This window comes from Amyelois transitella, chromosome 16, assembly GCF_032362555.1.
Source record: "Amyelois transitella isolate CPQ chromosome 16, ilAmyTran1.1, whole genome shotgun sequence".
Lineage (NCBI taxonomy): Eukaryota > Metazoa > Arthropoda > Insecta > Lepidoptera > Pyralidae > Amyelois > Amyelois transitella.
In genome coordinates, this window is record NC_083519.1 from 6,275,364 (window position 1) to 6,293,410 (window position 18,047).

Sequence of the window (18,047 nt, forward strand, 5' to 3'; positions counted from 1 at the left end):
CTCAACTAGGTGGATGCAATAGTACCAGGGTACCTAGCCAAATTAGAAACCATAAGTTAGGTAGGTACCTGCCTTGCTTATGTTATGATTATATGTAGGAATGTTACCTCTGGCCGTGAAAATCGGTCTAGCCAAGTACTTAGTACACAGTGGTGACATTTACATCCAATTTATCTCTTGTCAATATGCATACTGGACTCAAGGCTCTCCTGGAGAAGCGCCCCATGGCCTAAATAGTTTAATTATTGCAGTTCTCTTGCATGTAGTAATCTAGAATTAGGTACCTACCTAAGGGGTTTATTCAGTAATTAATATTGTACACCCTTCCTGATGATAGATTGTTCTGATATTTGGACACTCGTAGTTTTGGTGACAATATACTATAAATGTTAAGATGGTTCGGTCATGTGGAGAGAATGAATGAAAGCAGGTTGACTAAGCAGATATACAAGGAGAGTGTGGAGGGAAAGGTCGGAGTGGGAAGGTCTAGACGAACGAATCTTGATCAAATTAAGGACGTCCTGGCAAAGGGTTAGGTCAAGAGTACCGAATACCGCCGAGCTTGCATGAAGAGAATGTGGATGAAGCGAAGGAAGTATGGAGAAATCGTGGCAAGTGGAAAGATATAGTCTCTGTCTACCCCTTCAGGAAAGCGGCGTGATTTTATGTATATGTGTATGTACACTATAATAACAACTTAGTATACATACATATGGTCACGACTATATCCCTTCCGGGGTAGACAGAGCCAACAGTCTTGAAAAGACTGAATGACCACATTCAGCTATTTGGCTTAATGATAGAATTGAGATTCAAATAGTGACAGGTTGCTAGCCCATCGTCTAAAATAGAATCCCAAGGTTGTAAGCCTATCCCTTAATCGCCTTTTACGACATCCATGGCAAAGAGATGGAGTGTTCCTATTCTTTTTTGTATTGGTGCCGGGAACCACACGGCACTGCCGGGAACCACACGACACAACAATAATAATATTTAACGCAATTGCGGCTAATTGTGCTTTTGAATATCGAGGCATAGACTTTACGCACACAGACGCCGCACCCCGCTGACTGCTGCAAATTCACTGTTCGGTATCTACCCTACACTCTACCCCTCCACCAAAGCGTGGAGGCTTTGGTATATCTATCCCCTATAGTGCTGCCAACTCTACGTCATTTCTAGCTAAGATTTCCTGATATTTAATTTGTTATAATTTATTTTATTTAAACTGTAAGGCCACATTCAGCTGATAGGAAGTGAATAATGACAGGTTGTTAGTTCACAGCCTAAAAAAATGCCAGTTTATTAGCTGTTCCCTTAGGACCCCTGCAGCGTTCCGCCGACTACGCCTGAAATATGTAAAATGACGAGCTGTCAACTAAACCATGACCCTCTTGGCACGCTGCACGGGCCCTTAGTCTCCTTTAACGACATCCATTGAACAATATGGAGTGGTCCTATACATACATACATAAAATCACGCCTTTTTCCCGGAGGGGTAGGCAGAGACTATCTCTTTCCACTTGCCACGATGGTCCAACGTGGTCCTATTCTAAAGTGAAAGGAACCACACGACACTGAAAATGTATTTAAGAAAGAAAAAAAGTCTTTATTTGGCGCAAAAGGTACATAACATTTAATTGTTCATAATCTTAGAAATAAAAAAAATTACATGATGTGACCAAAAGAGTTTCCACCAGCATATGCATGTGTACGATGAGGTTACACAATGCGCTGATTTTCAGTGAAACCTAGTACGGAGGAGGCTTTGCCATTTAATATAAAGGATACATATTAAAAATGTCAATACAAAATAACAATTATTTAATTATCCATGTATAAATCAAATCCCTGACAAATAAAATTGCTTGTCTGTTGCATTAAAAATTAATATCTGTTGTCTGTTGTGTTTGTCAGATAGTTGTCAATGTTGTCATGATGATTATATTTGATGGGAGGGAATACATAAACACCCTACAAACTTTAGATTTTCACGGATTTTCCATTCTATTTGCAGATTTGGTTGTGTATCACAAAAATAAACAACTTATTGATACTTTTTATCTGTGTTTGTTTGGTTGATTACATTTTTTTTATAAGTTTTCTAAAATGGTGTCCATCAAGAGGCTTTTAGCCATTACATTGTGGTTGTTTATATGTATTTTGTATGGCAAATGTAAGTTATGAATTGTAACTGTTTCGCCTATGGGACAAACATAGTCTATTACTCTAACAGATACAGGCTCGACCTTTTAAACAGTTAATGAATTGGGCAATTATAGCTGTCCTATCTACTAAATTTTGATAGTGTGAACTGATACTTAGAATCACAAAATATCATAGATGCTGGATTAATGTGATTTTAAAAATGCTTAAATTAAACACCATTATGTCAGCTCAACTAATTCTTATGGTTTTCTTTTGTAGGCTCTATCCACAAGAATTTAAAATACTTTGAGACTTTGCATGCCTCAAGTTTTACACACCACATTGAGAAACGAGGTGCAAAGGTGTCTAATCATCCATACAATACTATCAAAGAATTACACTTCAAAACTCATGGGAAACAGTTTCGTCTGATTCTACATCCACACAGCTCTGTTTTGCATTCTAATTTCAAAGCTTATGAAGTTGATGGTGATGGAAAAGAAAGTACAATTCATGTTGGTAAGTTTTTGTTTGGATATTTTATTTTTTGTCATTTCATTATCCTCCTCTCCTGGCATTGAGAATGTTCTTTTTTTCTCAGATTTTTTCAAGGTATCTTTGCAATCAGTAATTGATGCAGCTTTTTGGTGTTGTTTTAATGGCAAAGCAACTAAGAACTCTTAATGATTGATAGCATGGATAAATACTGAATTATTACATACATACATACATGCATATGGTGCAGTAGACAGAGTCAACAGTCTTGAAAAGACTGAATGACCACGTTCAGCTATTTGGCTTAATGATAGAATTGAGATTCAAATAGTGACAGGTTGCTAGCCCATCGCCTTAAAAAAGAATCCCAAGTTTGTAAGCTTATCCCTTAGTCGCCTTTTACGACATCCATGGGAAAGATATGGAGTGGTCCTATTCTTTCTTGTATTGGTGCTGGGAACCACACCACACTGAATTATTATTTTTAATGTACTAATGTAATTTCATCATAACAGATCGTGATAATTTCTACACTGGCCGAGTATTTGGAGAAACTGCTTCTGATGTTAAGTTGCACATGGAAGATGGCATGATAACAGGTGCCATTCATCTGCCAGAAGACACATATCATATAGAGGTAAACTACACTAATTTATTGAGTAAGGAAAGAAGTTCAGCAATGTTTAATCACTTAAACCTTGTAAGAAAAGGTCATTCATGAGAAAGTTACAATGGTCTAGTTATAGAAACTTATTTAAGAAAATTGTTTTATTAGAATGTCTGTGATGTCAAGTTATATGGTTTGGGGCTATTCCAGAAAATAAGACCCATCTCATTATGTGGATGTGGAATAATGTGCATGTTGTAAGATTCACGAAATCACCAGAGCAGTTAGTCTTTTTCACAACTTTTTGAGGTCTAATAGCCATCCACCTGAGCAAATTTAAAATACAACTAAGAATATATAATGTATAACATTGTAAATTTACTCTTACAGCCATCTTGGCGTCATTTGCCGCACCTAGACGACCGGACTATGATCACGTATCGCGCCTCTGACATACAGTTTAGCTGGTCTGATACGGCAGATGTGCATGGCAAGCCACGAGTTTGTGGCTATGTAAAAGATGGACATGGTATTTCAATGGAAACTTATATTTTTAAATACATTACACACATTATTAGGTCTTCATTACTTATTGGGTAGACATAACTAACATGCCATAGCTATGATTCAAATAGTGACAAATTGGTAGCTCATCACCTAAGAGAACAATTTGTCTTACTAAAACAAAATGATGGCTTTCCAATGTTTCTCTACAAGAAGTGATGAAAAAACACCTCAAAGTTGAGGAGCAAATATCAAATCAAAAAATAAACAACAACACAATTACATTCGATTTTTCATTTGAGCCATTCTTAAATATTTGCCCATATACTAGTTTTCGCATGCAAAATTTCATAACAATCAGTTCAGTAATTTTACTGTGTGTATGAATGAGGTAACAAACAAACTTATCGCATTTATAATATTAGTATCACTCCTCTGTTCCCGGAAGGATTGTCAGAGTTTACATCTTTATATGATTTCTTTATAATTATATTGCTTCATCCACATTAATCATACTTTTTAAGAAAACTGTTCTTCACTCGTTATGTAAATATGACTAGCAAAGAACAGTTTTCATAACAATTTAATTTTAGAATTAGATGTTGACGAAGAACAAGATGAGGATGATGAAGTGGATTTGGAAATAGAACAAGAACAAATGGAAAAGTATAAATATTTGAATCAGTCTTTGTTTGATGAGAGTGGATCGAAAATGAAGATACGGGTTAAAAGGCAAAGTGATTATGAATATACACCAACAAAAACTAGATGCCCCCTACTCCTCGTGGCAGATTACAGATTCTTCAACGAAATGGGGGCCAGCAATACAAAAACAACCATAAGTTATTTAGTAAGTGTAACAGATCTCATTATGTTTTGTTATTTTATGTACGTGGTTTTATAAATATGTAAAAATTTGATATGTTCCAGATAAGTCTCATTGACAGAGTGCACAAAATATACAATGATACTGTATGGCAAGATCGTCAGGTATGTTTAGAGTTTGTAGAGATTATTAGCTTTTTAAGGTATCATTAATTTTATTAAGGTAACAATAATTTTTGCGAATTACTGGTCATTGAATTAACCTTGAATGCGTGTGCTTGAGTGCGTTTATCTAATTAAACAACCCAAATGATTGAAATTTAAAATCCTTATACTCTTCTTGCTATATATTTTCTCTCCTGTTTGATGTAGGATATGGACGGGTTCAAAGGAATGGGGTTTGTGATAAAGAAGATCCTGGTGCATTCTGAGCCGACGCGGGTGCGAGGTGGCGAGGCGCACTACAACATGGTGCGGGAGAAATGGGACGTCAGGAATTTGCTTGAGGTAAGCTATATTGTTTGTGCAAGATTTTAATTAACATAATCGTCTGAGTGTATTCCCAGTTGCACACAATTTTGTCAAGACTTAATTTATAATTGTCAGTTTAGTTCAGATTAAATGGAATCCTGTTTTGGTATTTTATTCCAAGTGATAGATATGGAATGAGTAGGAATTGAGATTTTTAAATATATTCTAAGGAATATTTGGAGCCTTTTTTTTTTCCTGAAGATCTAGTTTAACTTTATTCCAAAATTTTGTCAAAATTGGTGTTGATTGATATGTTGTAGGTATTCAGCCGCGAATACTCGCACAAGGACTTCTGCCTGGCGCACCTGTTCACCGACCTCAAGTTCGAGGGCGGCATTCTCGGACTCGCGTACGTCGGTTCTCCTAGGAGAAACTCCGTTGGTGGAATTTGTACACCCGGTATGAAAAAAAGATCTTACAAAAAGTAATCATCGCAATAATTCTGTGTAGTTGTGTGTCTCTGGTTACCATTCTCTGAACTGTTCTCTGTTATCACGATTCAGAAGAAGGTAAATAATGATTAGGTTTTCGGAGTAAAAAAATATGAATCTGGATGAAATTTGGTCCGGGCATGAATCTGATGTGTGGAAGGTCTATCACCTTAAGGACAGACTGATGTCATTTGAAACCATTGACAAATTAGTCACTGACGTGAATAATTACTGAGTCGGTACTCCAGCTTTGAAACAGTAAAAAAAAACAGAGCCAGCAGTTTTCACGTCGTGGGAAAGAATCTATAAATTAGTTTTTTGTTTTTACTATTTTTTTATGGTCTTTTTGAGCACTGCTCGGTCAACCAGGTACTATTAATAACACTAATTAATTATTAGCGGGCTTACAACAACCATATACATGTAATAAGTGAATACATTGCAGCCGTTTAACGCAAGTTCACCGTACAGGACAGCTACATTTATTATTGGTAGGCGTTGGTAAAAGGTTTTAGATTGAACGTAGTATTACGCCAGTCGCATGAAAAGGGTTAAACGGAAAGACTCATCTAAACAGCTCAGAACATGTTGTCGCATTATGTGGAAGTGCTTATTATTTATAAAATTTTATACTGTTATTCTTGGGGTGTCCGATATTTTCATAAAATTGTCAAGATTATAATTTAAGTCAAGATATCTTTTCTTAGTTTTATTGCTTTGTTATTTTACTATTATTTTAATATTTTTGTTTTCGTTTTCAGATGTTTTCGCGCATAGTGTGAGTGTTTTGCTTTTTATTGTTTTTGCTTCTTGTTTCTTTGTTCTTTTTATTTTATTGACTCGAAAGTTGTCTTACATAAAATGCATAAAAGACTTTTTATTCATTCATAATAACTATATTTACCTAAACGTATGTTCATCTCATACTTATAAAATGTAATTTCTGACCTGTACTTTAGGTGTAAAAAACTTTCTGTGTACCTTGTTCAACATTGCATACAAATTTCACACTGAATATATTTTGTCTCTGAGAAGTACTACTTTATTTATCAACAAATCGTTTACCACACAACAGAATACTTCAAGAACGGCTACACCCTATACCTGAACTCTGGTCTGAGTTCGTCCCGCAACCATTACGGGCAGCGCGTGATCACCCGCGAGGCGGACCTCGTGACTGCGCACGAGTTCGGACACAATTGGGGATCTGAACATGACCCCGACGTGGCTGAGTGTTCTCCTGCTGCTTCCCAGGGCGGGTCCTATCTCATGTATACGTATAGTGTCAGCGGCTATGACGTCAACAACAAGGTAACTTACACTTTCTTACTCAGTGATAGGTCTGTTCTGTTTTAACTTGTTCTATGAGAGATCCCACTTTCAGAATAAAATTGATGAAGAATCGTACAATGAAGATAGACTTATTATTGCCAAGTGATTGCAAAACGTATATATGATAGCTAGATCCGTAACCGCACTAGCAAGACTAGGCAAATGTTAAATGTTATAAGCATTAACACTTGTAGATATTGAATTTTGGAAACCGATTTCAGTACAAATTTAGCCTGGTATGATTTTGAATTTTAAAAAAGTTTATATATTTATACATACATATAATTACGTACATATCCCTTACGGGGTAGACAGCGCCAACAGTCTTGAAAATACATTCAGCTGTTTGGCATTGAGATTCAAATAGTGACAGGTTGCTAGCCCAATCACCAACGAAATAATCACAAGCTTATAACTCTATCCCTTAGTCGCCTTTTACTACATTTATATTTAAGATAAATAAGATAATCGCAATCCAATTTCAACTTAATATTATATGGAAAGTACTCCATATGAGTATGGAAAATGATGAAGGAATTGCATGCGGGCAAAGTCGTGGACGAAAGCTAGTTACTAATAAAAGAGGCTGTACGTTTAATACTGTGAATGTATAGAAAGAGGATATTATGTCCCCCGTAGCGTTTCTCCCCGTGCAGCCTGCGCTCGATCCGCAAGGTGCTGCAGGCCAAGTCGGGGCGCTGCTTCTCCGAGCCCGAGGAGAGCTTCTGCGGCAACCTGCGCGTCGAGGGCGGCGAGGAGTGCGACGCCGGCCTGCTCGGTAACTCACACTGCACTCCTCTCTCCGCTCTTATACACATACATACATATGGTCACGTCCATATCTCTTGCGGGGTAGACAGAGCCAACAGTCTTGATAAGACTGGCCACGTTCAGCAATTTGGCTAAATGATAGAATTGAAATTCAAATAGTGACAGGTTGCTAACCCATCGCCTAAAAAAGAATCCCAAGTTTCTTAAGTATCTTATACACATCTATGTAATCTGTATTTTTAAATAATTTTCAACTTGTCTTCTCGTTACTGTCTTCTACTTTATCTACCTCTCAAGGATTTGATGAATTTAGTTATTATATTTTTAAAGATTTTCTGTTTGGTCAGCTGGTATAGAATGCCAAATAGTATTAAGTCCACCCTTTGTACATTTTTTTGTGCAATAAAGTTTGAAATAAATATATGTTCGACGTGATATAAGTATGTATGCTACTATAACACACGCAAACAAAATAATGTAAAATTAAATTGTCAGAAATAATTGTTTAATTTTCAGGTACCGAGGACAACGACATGTGTTGCGATAAAAATTGCAAGCTGAGGAAAGGCCAGGGAGCTGTTTGCAGGTAATTATTTTATAGAATTTATAAGATAACGTTATAGAAATCAGAATAAAAGAAATGTCATATTGTCACAACTATCAGTTGCGACGTAACATTGATCATTCTTTTTTAACAGTTATGTACCTTAGTTTGAGTGCTAACTGATGCTTTTACGGAGAGGGAAAATATCTTGAGGCAAAGGATTTGTGTAAAAAATGATATACCTAATTCCTTACCGCGGGCCATAGGTGCACTCCGGGCTTATTTCCTAAGAGGTGAGGACGCAACCGGTACTAAATTTAGGAGAATGATGGGACTCCCAAACGTATATATAACCCGTATAAGATTTCAATAACGTCAGTAAAAAGTTCATAAATTTATTTGTTATAAATATGCAAATAAGAAGTAAAAAAGATTATACGAATATTAAAAACCGGCCAAGTGCCTGTCGGAATTTCGCACGAAGGGTTATAGGCCGTGTATGTACCACTGGCGAAGTCGTGGCAGGCCGGTAGTTTGTTATATTTGTGTGTAGGATATAAATTCATCAGTAACTTTCAACTATCTGGTTATCTCTGTATGTGTGTGTGTGTTCAGCGACAAGAACTCGCCGTGCTGCGCGGGGTGCGTGTTCGCGCCGCCCGGCCTCGTGTGCCGCGAGGCTGCGCACTCCGCCTGCGAGGGCGAGGCCACCTGCAACGGCGTCTCCGCTGACTGCCCCAAGGTTACATACTGTTACTGACTGCGCACTCCGCCTGCGAGGGCGAGGCCACCTGCAACGGCGTCTCCGCTGACTGCCCCAAGGTTACATACTGTTACTGACTGCGCACTCCGCCTGCGAGGGCGAGGCCACCTGCAACGGCGTCTCCGCTGACTGCCCCAAGGTTACATACTGTTACTGACTGCGCACTCCGCCTGCGAGGGCGAGGCCACCTGCAACGGCGTCTCCGCTGACTGCCCCAAGGTTACATACTGTTACTGACTGCGCACTCCGCCTGCGAGGGCGAGGCCACCTGCAACGGCGTCTCCGCTGACTGCCCCAAGGTTACATACTGTTACTGACTGCGCACTCCGCCTGCGAGGGCGAGGCCACCTGCAACGGCGTCTCCGCTGACTGCCCCAAGGTTACATACTGTTACTGACTGCGCACTCCGCCTGCGAGGGCGAGGCCACCTGCAACGGCGTCTCCGCTGACTGCCCCAAGGTTACATACTGTTACTGACTGCGCACTCCGCCTGCGAGGGCGAGGCCACCTGCAACGGCGTCTCCGCTGACTGCCCCAAGGTTACATACTGTTACTGACTGCGCACTCCGCCTGCGAGGGCGAGGCCACCTGCAACGGCGTCTCCGCTGACTGCCCCAAGGTTACATACTGTTACTGACTGCGCACTCCGCCTGCGAGGGCGAGGCCACCTGCAACGGCGTCTCCGCTGACTGCCCCAAGGTTACATACTGTTACTGACTGCGCACTCCGCCTGCGAGGGCGAGGCCACCTGCAACGGCGTCTCCGCTGACTGCCCCAAGGTTACATACTGTTACTGACTGCGCACTCCGCCTGCGAGGGCGAGGCCACCTGCAACGGCGTCTCCGCTGACTGCCCCAAGGTTACATACTGTTACTGACTGCGCACTCCGCCTGCGAGGGCGAGGCCACCTGCAACGGCGTCTCCGCTGACTGCCCCAAGGTTACATACTGTTACTGACTGCGCACTCCGCCTGCGAGGGCGAGGCCACCTGCAACGGCGTCTCCGCTGACTGCCCCAAGGTTACATACTGTTACTGACTGCGCACTCCGCCTGCGAGGGCGAGGCCACCTGCAACGGCGTCTCCGCTGACTGCCCCAAGGTTACATACTGTTACTGACTGCGCACTCCGCCTGCGAGGGCGAGGCCACCTGCAACGGCGTCTCCGCTGACTGCCCCAAGGTTACATACTGTTACTGACTGCGCACTCCGCCTGCGAGGGCGAGGCCACCTGCAACGGCGTCTCCGCTGACTGCCCCAAGGTTACATACTGTTACTGACTGCGCACTCCGCCTGCGAGGGCGAGGCCACCTGCAACGGCGTCTCCGCTGACTGCCCCAAGGTTACATACTGTTACTGACTGCGCACTCCGCCTGCGAGGGCGAGGCCACCTGCAACGGCGTCTCCGCTGACTGCCCCAAGGTTACATACTGTTACTGACTGCGCACTCCGCCTGCGAGGGCGAGGCCACCTGCAACGGCGTCTCCGCTGACTGCCCCAAGGTTACATACTGTTACTGACTGCGCACTCCGCCTGCGAGGGCGAGGCCACCTGCAACGGCGTCTCCGCTGACTGCCCCAAGGTTACATACTGTTACTGACTGCGCACTCCGCCTGCGAGGGCGAGGCCACCTGCAACGGCGTCTCCGCTGACTGCCCCAAGGTTACATACTGTTACTGACTGCGCACTCCGCCTGCGAGGGCGAGGCCACCTGCAACGGCGTCTCCGCTGACTGCCCCAAGGTTACATACTGTTACTGACTGCGCACTCCGCCTGCGAGGGCGAGGCCACCTGCAACGGCGTCTCCGCTGACTGCCCCAAGGTTACATACTGTTACTGACTGCGCACTCCGCCTGCGAGGGCGAGGCCACCTGCAACGGCGTCTCCGCTGACTGCCCCAAGGTTACATACTGTTACTGACTGCGCACTCCGCCTGCGAGGGCGAGGCCACCTGCAACGGCGTCTCCGCTGACTGCCCCAAGGTTACATACTGTTACTGACTGCGCACTCCGCCTGCGAGGGCGAGGCCACCTGCAACGGCGTCTCCGCTGACTGCCCCAAGGTTACATACTGTTACTGACTGCGCACTCCGCCTGCGAGGGCGAGGCCACCTGCAACGGCGTCTCCGCTGACTGCCCCAAGGTTACATACTGTTACTGACTGCGCACTCCGCCTGCGAGGGCGAGGCCACCTGCAACGGCGTCTCCGCTGACTGCCCCAAGGTTACATACTGTTACTGACTGCGCACTCCGCCTGCGAGGGCGAGGCCACCTGCAACGGCGTCTCCGCTGACTGCCCCAAGGTTACATACTGTTACTGACTGCGCACTCCGCCTGCGAGGGCGAGGCCACCTGCAACGGCGTCTCCGCTGACTGCCCCAAGGTTACATACTGTTACTGACTGCGCACTCCGCCTGCGAGGGCGAGGCCACCTGCAACGGCGTCTCCGCTGACTGCCCCAAGGTTACATACTGTTACTGACTGCGCACTCCGCCTGCGAGGGCGAGGCCACCTGCAACGGCGTCTCCGCTGACTGCCCCAAGGTTACATACTGTTACTGACTGCGCACTCCGCCTGCGAGGGCGAGGCCACCTGCAACGGCGTCTCCGCTGACTGCCCCAAGGTTACATACTGTTACTGACTGCGCACTCCGCCTGCGAGGGCGAGGCCACCTGCAACGGCGTCTCCGCTGACTGCCCCAAGGTTACATACTGTTACTGACTGCGCACTCCGCCTGCGAGGGCGAGGCCACCTGCAACGGCGTCTCCGCTGACTGCCCCAAGGTTACATACTGTTACTGACTGCGCACTCCGCCTGCGAGGGCGAGGCCACCTGCAACGGCGTCTCCGCTGACTGCCCCAAGGTTACATACTGTTACTGACTGCGCACTCCGCCTGCGAGGGCGAGGCCACCTGCAACGGCGTCTCCGCTGACTGCCCCAAGGTTACATACTGTTACTGACTGCGCACTCCGCCTGCGAGGGCGAGGCCACCTGCAACGGCGTCTCCGCTGACTGCCCCAAGGTTACATACTGTTACTGACTGCGCACTCCGCCTGCGAGGGCGAGGCCACCTGCAACGGCGTCTCCGCTGACTGCCCCAAGGTTACATACTGTTACTGACTGCGCACTCCGCCTGCGAGGGCGAGGCCACCTGCAACGGCGTCTCCGCTGACTGCCCCAAGGTTACATACTGTTACTGACTGCGCACTCCGCCTGCGAGGGCGAGGCCACCTGCAACGGCGTCTCCGCTGACTGCCCCAAGGTTACATACTGTTACTGACTGCGCACTCCGCCTGCGAGGGCGAGGCCACCTGCAACGGCGTCTCCGCTGACTGCCCCAAGGTTACATACTGTTACTGACTGCGCACTCCGCCTGCGAGGGCGAGGCCACCTGCAACGGCGTCTCCGCTGACTGCCCCAAGGTTACATACTGTTACTGACTGCGCACTCCGCCTGCGAGGGCGAGGCCACCTGCAACGGCGTCTCCGCTGACTGCCCCAAGGTTACATACTGTTACTGACTGCGCACTCCGCCTGCGAGGGCGAGGCCACCTGCAACGGCGTCTCCGCTGACTGCCCCAAGGTTACATACTGTTACTGACTGCGCACTCCGCCTGCGAGGGCGAGGCCACCTGCAACGGCGTCTCCGCTGACTGCCCCAAGGTTACATACTGTTACTGACTGCGCACTCCGCCTGCGAGGGCGAGGCCACCTGCAACGGCGTCTCCGCTGACTGCCCCAAGGTTACATACTGTTACTGACTGCGCACTCCGCCTGCGAGGGCGAGGCCACCTGCAACGGCGTCTCCGCTGACTGCCCCAAGGTTACATACTGTTACTGACTGCGCACTCCGCCTGCGAGGGCGAGGCCACCTGCAACGGCGTCTCCGCTGACTGCCCCAAGGTTACATACTGTTACTGACTGCGCACTCCGCCTGCGAGGGCGAGGCCACCTGCAACGGCGTCTCCGCTGACTGCCCCAAGGTTACATACTGTTACTGACTGCGCACTCCGCCTGCGAGGGCGAGGCCACCTGCAACGGCGTCTCCGCTGACTGCCCCAAGGTTACATACTGTTACTGACTGCGCACTCCGCCTGCGAGGGCGAGGCCACCTGCAACGGCGTCTCCGCTGACTGCCCCAAGGTTACATACTGTTACTGACTGCGCACTCCGCCTGCGAGGGCGAGGCCACCTGCAACGGCGTCTCCGCTGACTGCCCCAAGGTTACATACTGTTACTGACTGCGCACTCCGCCTGCGAGGGCGAGGCCACCTGCAACGGCGTCTCCGCTGACTGCCCCAAGGTTACATACTGTTACTGACTGCGCACTCCGCCTGCGAGGGCGAGGCCACCTGCAACGGCGTCTCCGCTGACTGCCCCAAGGTTACATACTGTTACTGACTGCGCACTCCGCCTGCGAGGGCGAGGCCACCTGCAACGGCGTCTCCGCTGACTGCCCCAAGGTTACATACTGTTACTGACTGCGCACTCCGCCTGCGAGGGCGAGGCCACCTGCAACGGCGTCTCCGCTGACTGCCCCAAGGTTACATACTGTTACTGACTGCGCACTCCGCCTGCGAGGGCGAGGCCACCTGCAACGGCGTCTCCGCTGACTGCCCCAAGGTTACATACTGTTACTGACTGCGCACTCCGAAGGAAGCGGGAGAAGTGTGAAGGGATCATAGCAAATGGAAATCCATAGTCTCTGCCTACCCCAATGGCAAACAGGCATAATATTATGTATGTACAGTCTTAGCAGTCCCGTTCGGAAATAAATTATGTTCGTAAGTTCTTTCTAACAAAATAATTAGTTGTAAATTGTTATGTTTACACTAGCAATGTTTTGTTGACCGCCGTAACTCCGCTTCCGCAGGCGCCGGCGATCGCGGACGAGCACGAGTGCGCGGAGCGCGGGCGCTGCCGCAACGGCTCGTGCGTGCCCTACTGCGAGACTCAGGGCATGCACAGCTGCATGTGCGATATCGGTAACTATCATTTATCTCAACGTACATACCAATGTTTCTTTCTCAGTGGAGTCGCAGAAACTACATTTGTCCACTTGCCACGATTCCTGGCGCCTAAAAGATGTGTGATAGGATGTCCGCGATTTGATCAATATACAAATAGAAACATTAATTCAAATCATAAAACAAGTTACATTAAACAGTAACATTGTCTGCCACACTAGGATTTCTATATACGTTCGTCTAAGCCCTTCTCCTTCTGTATATATTTTTATTGTATTTATAATATTTAGCCATCTAATTATTTATTATGAGAGAAGTAATTGTTCATGCATTCGTTGTTTTAATATGATGTGAAACAGCACAACGATAGTTTTTCGCACGATAGGTACATATAATGATATAACGCGAAGTTATAAATGTTTCCAGTGGCGGACGCGTGCAAGCGCTGCTGCCGCAAGAGCCTCAACAAGACGTGTTTCCCGGTGGCGCACAACGACATCCTGCCCGACGGCACGCCTTGTATACAAGGGTTCTGCAATAAGGTGACCAAATGATTTGTAGAAATGTTAAAACGTATTCGTAGCAGATCGTAGACTTGTCAAATAATATGAAACTATTACTTTACTTTTACACTGGGCTACTTTTAGGAATACGTTTGAATGTGTATGAAAAAGAAAGCTCGATCTTAAAACCTAATTGATAACTACTTTAAGCTTAGTTTAGTTATTGTTTTTGACAACTGCATAACGTCTTTCTTTTTGGGATGAGTTTTAAAAAAGATTGAGCAATGATCTCCCTATTTCGTAACTGGAACAAAATAATAAATTTGACAAATTCAGGGCGTGTGCGAGAAGACGATCCAAGACGTGGTGGAGCGATTCTGGGACATCATCGAGGACATCAACATCAACAACGTGCTGGGGTTCCTGCGGGACAACATCGTGGGCGTGGTCGTGCTCGTCACCGCGCTCATATGGATACCCGTCAGTTGTATCGTGAGTATACACTGAATTCATAAAGTTGGCGTTTGTCACCAAACGCCCCACTAGAGGCAAAACCTTTTCATTATTATTTTGATGATTTATTTTATTATTTAGGGTGGTACCTTCACTAGATTTGGCATTATCGGTTTTGGTACATTTGATTGATTTGAATTTGTGGTACATATTTCGTGTAAAAAATATAATTAAATTCTATATTACATATGCCCAGTGCCTTATTACTCCTTTATTACTATGTATTCTCGGGTCTTTTCTTTACTTTTGTGAGAATTTCAAGAAATAAATGAATTTGCCTCAGTTACTCCTGATTAAATTTTCTTCATACTGACCCGCAGTAGTTTTTTAGTTTATTCTATTCAAATAAAAATACGAATCTTCTCTATAATATAAGTATGAAAATATTTGTCCTGTGATTTATACTTCCGTGAGAATTTTAATGACTATACTTTATTTACAATTGAGGGCCCTAACGCACTAGCGGTTGGCCGCTAGGCGGTTAGACTCGAGCGGTCCAACCGCTTAACGCGGTTTCTTCGCGGTTGGCCGCCATAGCGGTCAGCCGCGATGAAACCGCGTTAAGCGGTTGGACCGCTCGAAGGCGCGTGGCCCATAAATAAAATGGACGCCGTCGAGATAGCTTGTGTTATTTATTTTTACTCCCGAATTTTGAAAATTATTTATTTTGCCTCTGTTGTCATCTCTTCTTTTCCAAAAATATCTACTAATTCTTCCCACTGTTTCCGTTTTAAATCTCTATTCTTATAAACTGCTCCTTCACAATTCCAAATAGCTTCTCGTTGTTGAATTTCAACAATGAATTTCTCTGTGTCGAAGTTCATGGCTGCGCAACTCAAAACACGTGCATACTTCACCGGCGGCTCGCCGCAAACTAACCGCCAGTGCGTATACACAAGATGGCGGCTAGCCGCGAAGCGGGCCGCGGCCCTCCATTCAACCGCCGCGGTTGAAATTTTGTGGCGGTTTAGTGCGTACGATCATAAGCGGTTGCATATTAAACTGGAAAAGCGGCTAGCCGCGCGGTTAGCCGCCCCCGCGGTTAGCCGCTAGTGCGTAAGGGCCCTGAAATTGTAATATTTGGTGTAATTGCCAGATAAGTTACGTGGACAGGCGTCGTCAGAGTCAGTACCAGAAGCGGGCCGACTGGGAAAGAAGCTCCGACTACGTTTACTCATCATCACCGCAGAAGATTATTTGTACTAGGTAATTTTTATGCTAAAAGTATACGTTAAAATTAAATCAAACACACAAAACTTATTCATTTTGATGAACATACAGTTCAACTATGTCTCAAGGATTCCTGTGTAATGCAAGTTACTTTAAAATTTTGTCACCAGATTACCGAAGCAGCAGCCTCCAGGGATGAACAGAAACCATCAGTGAAATCAGTCTAGTCAGACTTAGTTTAAGTGTAAGATTTAGTGAAATATTAATAAAATATTTAACTTAATAATAGTTTCAATTAATACTTAAATTCAAAGTTGGTTTCTTTGGGAACTATGAATAAAACGGAATTTTAGCTCCAATAAATATTTATTTGCTTGTTAGATAAACAGTAAATAAGTTTAAACAATATCAAGCTTATGTAATGCGTTAAACGCACGAGTATACAATTTTGATCGCACTCAATAAATCTCTTCATGAAACTAACCCATATTTTTATTATAACAAACTTTGTGAATACTGTTAACCTCCATATGTTATAGTGTGTAGTTTTATGTGAAAATTAGTCCAGCGTGATAGATCTGAGTGAACAATGCTAACCTCACTAGAGGAACGCTATAAGGAATTGTTTTGTTGAAATCTATATATCCACATAACGTGTAGCGCAGTAGCAGTAACTGAAGAAGATCGCTGTAAAAGAAAACGATCAAAAAAGGCGCTTTAATATAAGGGGTAAAAGTGCGATTAAGGCTGCAGTATCAACTATAAGTTTAGTTGAGCGCAGTGGACGTGAGAAGTGCGACGCCGCGCTCGTAGAAGGCGTGCGGCTCCTGCGCCGGCGCGATGGGGAGTCGCACCGTGAACAGCAACTCCGAGCGCGCGCTGTTTAGGTACACAGGCAGGGTCAGGGATTGACCCGCGCTAGCTGGCTCAGAACCGCTGGAACAAATGAAATATTAACGGTAATACATAGTTGAACATCAGGAGAATGATGAGAGAGACCGAACGACATTAATTGGTTCCGACACATTAGTATGAGGTACTAAAGATGGTGAAGATGGGCTAGTAACCGATCACTATTTGAATCTTAATTAGCAGACGAACAATCAAATAGCGGAACGTGGCCTAAGTCTTTTCAAGACTGTTGGCTCTGTCTACCCCGCAAGGGACATAGACGTGATTATGTTATGTATGTTTGTTTGAGGTTGTTTTCTTAATTTTAATGATGTGGTTTTCTGTATGATGCGATTAATGAAATAAAAAAATTATAAGAATAAAAACCAAACATTAGCTGTAATAAAAAGTGATCCTCACCGAATCCAAGTGAGCACGGTGAGAGGCAAGTCCACCATGATGGTGTTGGTGAGGAGAAGCCGGTTGCCCTTCACTGTGGCGCCCTGCAGCTTGAGGTCGGTGACCGTGAACGACCACTCCGTTTGCGACGCGTCGGCCGGCGAGCCCGGGTCTGGGATCGTCACCTGCGGAAACAAATAAAGATTATTTTATTACTTTGACCTTACAATTAGTTTTATGTTAGACTTTGTTCCTTATTAAAGGTTTCGGATTAATCTTTGATCCCGAGATAAATAAGATTGCCACTCAAAAATAAAAGGAAACATTTCCGGGGACCTTTTTGAATATATAATTTAGAATTATCGAAATTTCAGCTTGATAACTTCCGTTAACGAGTAAGAGGCGTGAAAGAGTCACAAACATCCAAAACTCCACTCAAGTATTTTGAGGGGTAAATGCCATAAAAATAATTAGCGTGATAATATCTGCATTGCGGTAAGCGTCTAAAAAGCGTAGGTTACTAAAGAACAAAGGAATTATACCTGCAAATGCAGTTCTTCAAGGGACCACGAGTTAGCCTGCGCCACGCACTGGCGAGTGGCCGTGATGTACGCCTCGGGGTTCAGCAAGCCGCCCAGCCACACCGGGATACTCTGT

The 18,047-nt window shown here is 44.9% G+C and overlaps 2 protein-coding genes across 4 annotated transcripts in view; one reads left to right on the forward strand and one right to left on the reverse strand.

Moving 5' to 3' along the window:
* Positions 1–1,940: 1,940 nt before the first annotated feature.
* Positions 1,941–16,386, forward strand: LOC106129617 (ADAM 17-like protease). Its single transcript, XM_013328219.2, has 17 exons — positions 1,941–2,176; positions 2,428–2,667; positions 3,159–3,280; positions 3,641–3,779; positions 4,348–4,604; positions 4,685–4,744; positions 4,952–5,086; positions 5,371–5,509; positions 6,617–6,852; positions 7,513–7,651; positions 8,161–8,230; positions 8,804–8,930; positions 13,821–13,932; positions 14,341–14,456; positions 14,754–14,909; positions 16,027–16,136; positions 16,271–16,386. Exons 1-17 carry the CDS (start codon positions 2,110–2,112, stop codon positions 16,314–16,316), a joined length of 2,271 nt encoding a protein of 756 aa, XP_013183673.1. The 5' UTR covers positions 1,941–2,109; the 3' UTR covers positions 16,317–16,386.
* Positions 16,387–16,447: 61 nt separating this feature from the next.
* Positions 16,448–18,047, reverse strand: part of LOC106129619 (dynein heavy chain, cytoplasmic) — a 49,065-nt gene continuing 47,465 nt past the window's right edge. For all 3 annotated transcript variants that reach the window (XM_060948556.1, XM_060948554.1, XM_060948555.1), the window contains 3 exons: positions 17,933–18,043; positions 17,412–17,575; positions 16,448–17,036 (listed from right to left, as the gene is read on the reverse strand). In XM_060948556.1, the coding sequence (XP_060804539.1) occupies positions 16,868–17,036; positions 17,412–17,575; positions 17,933–18,043 (444 nt within the window). In that variant the 3' untranslated portion in view covers positions 16,448–16,867. The remainder of the gene's footprint in view (positions 17,037–17,411; positions 17,576–17,932; positions 18,044–18,047) is intronic.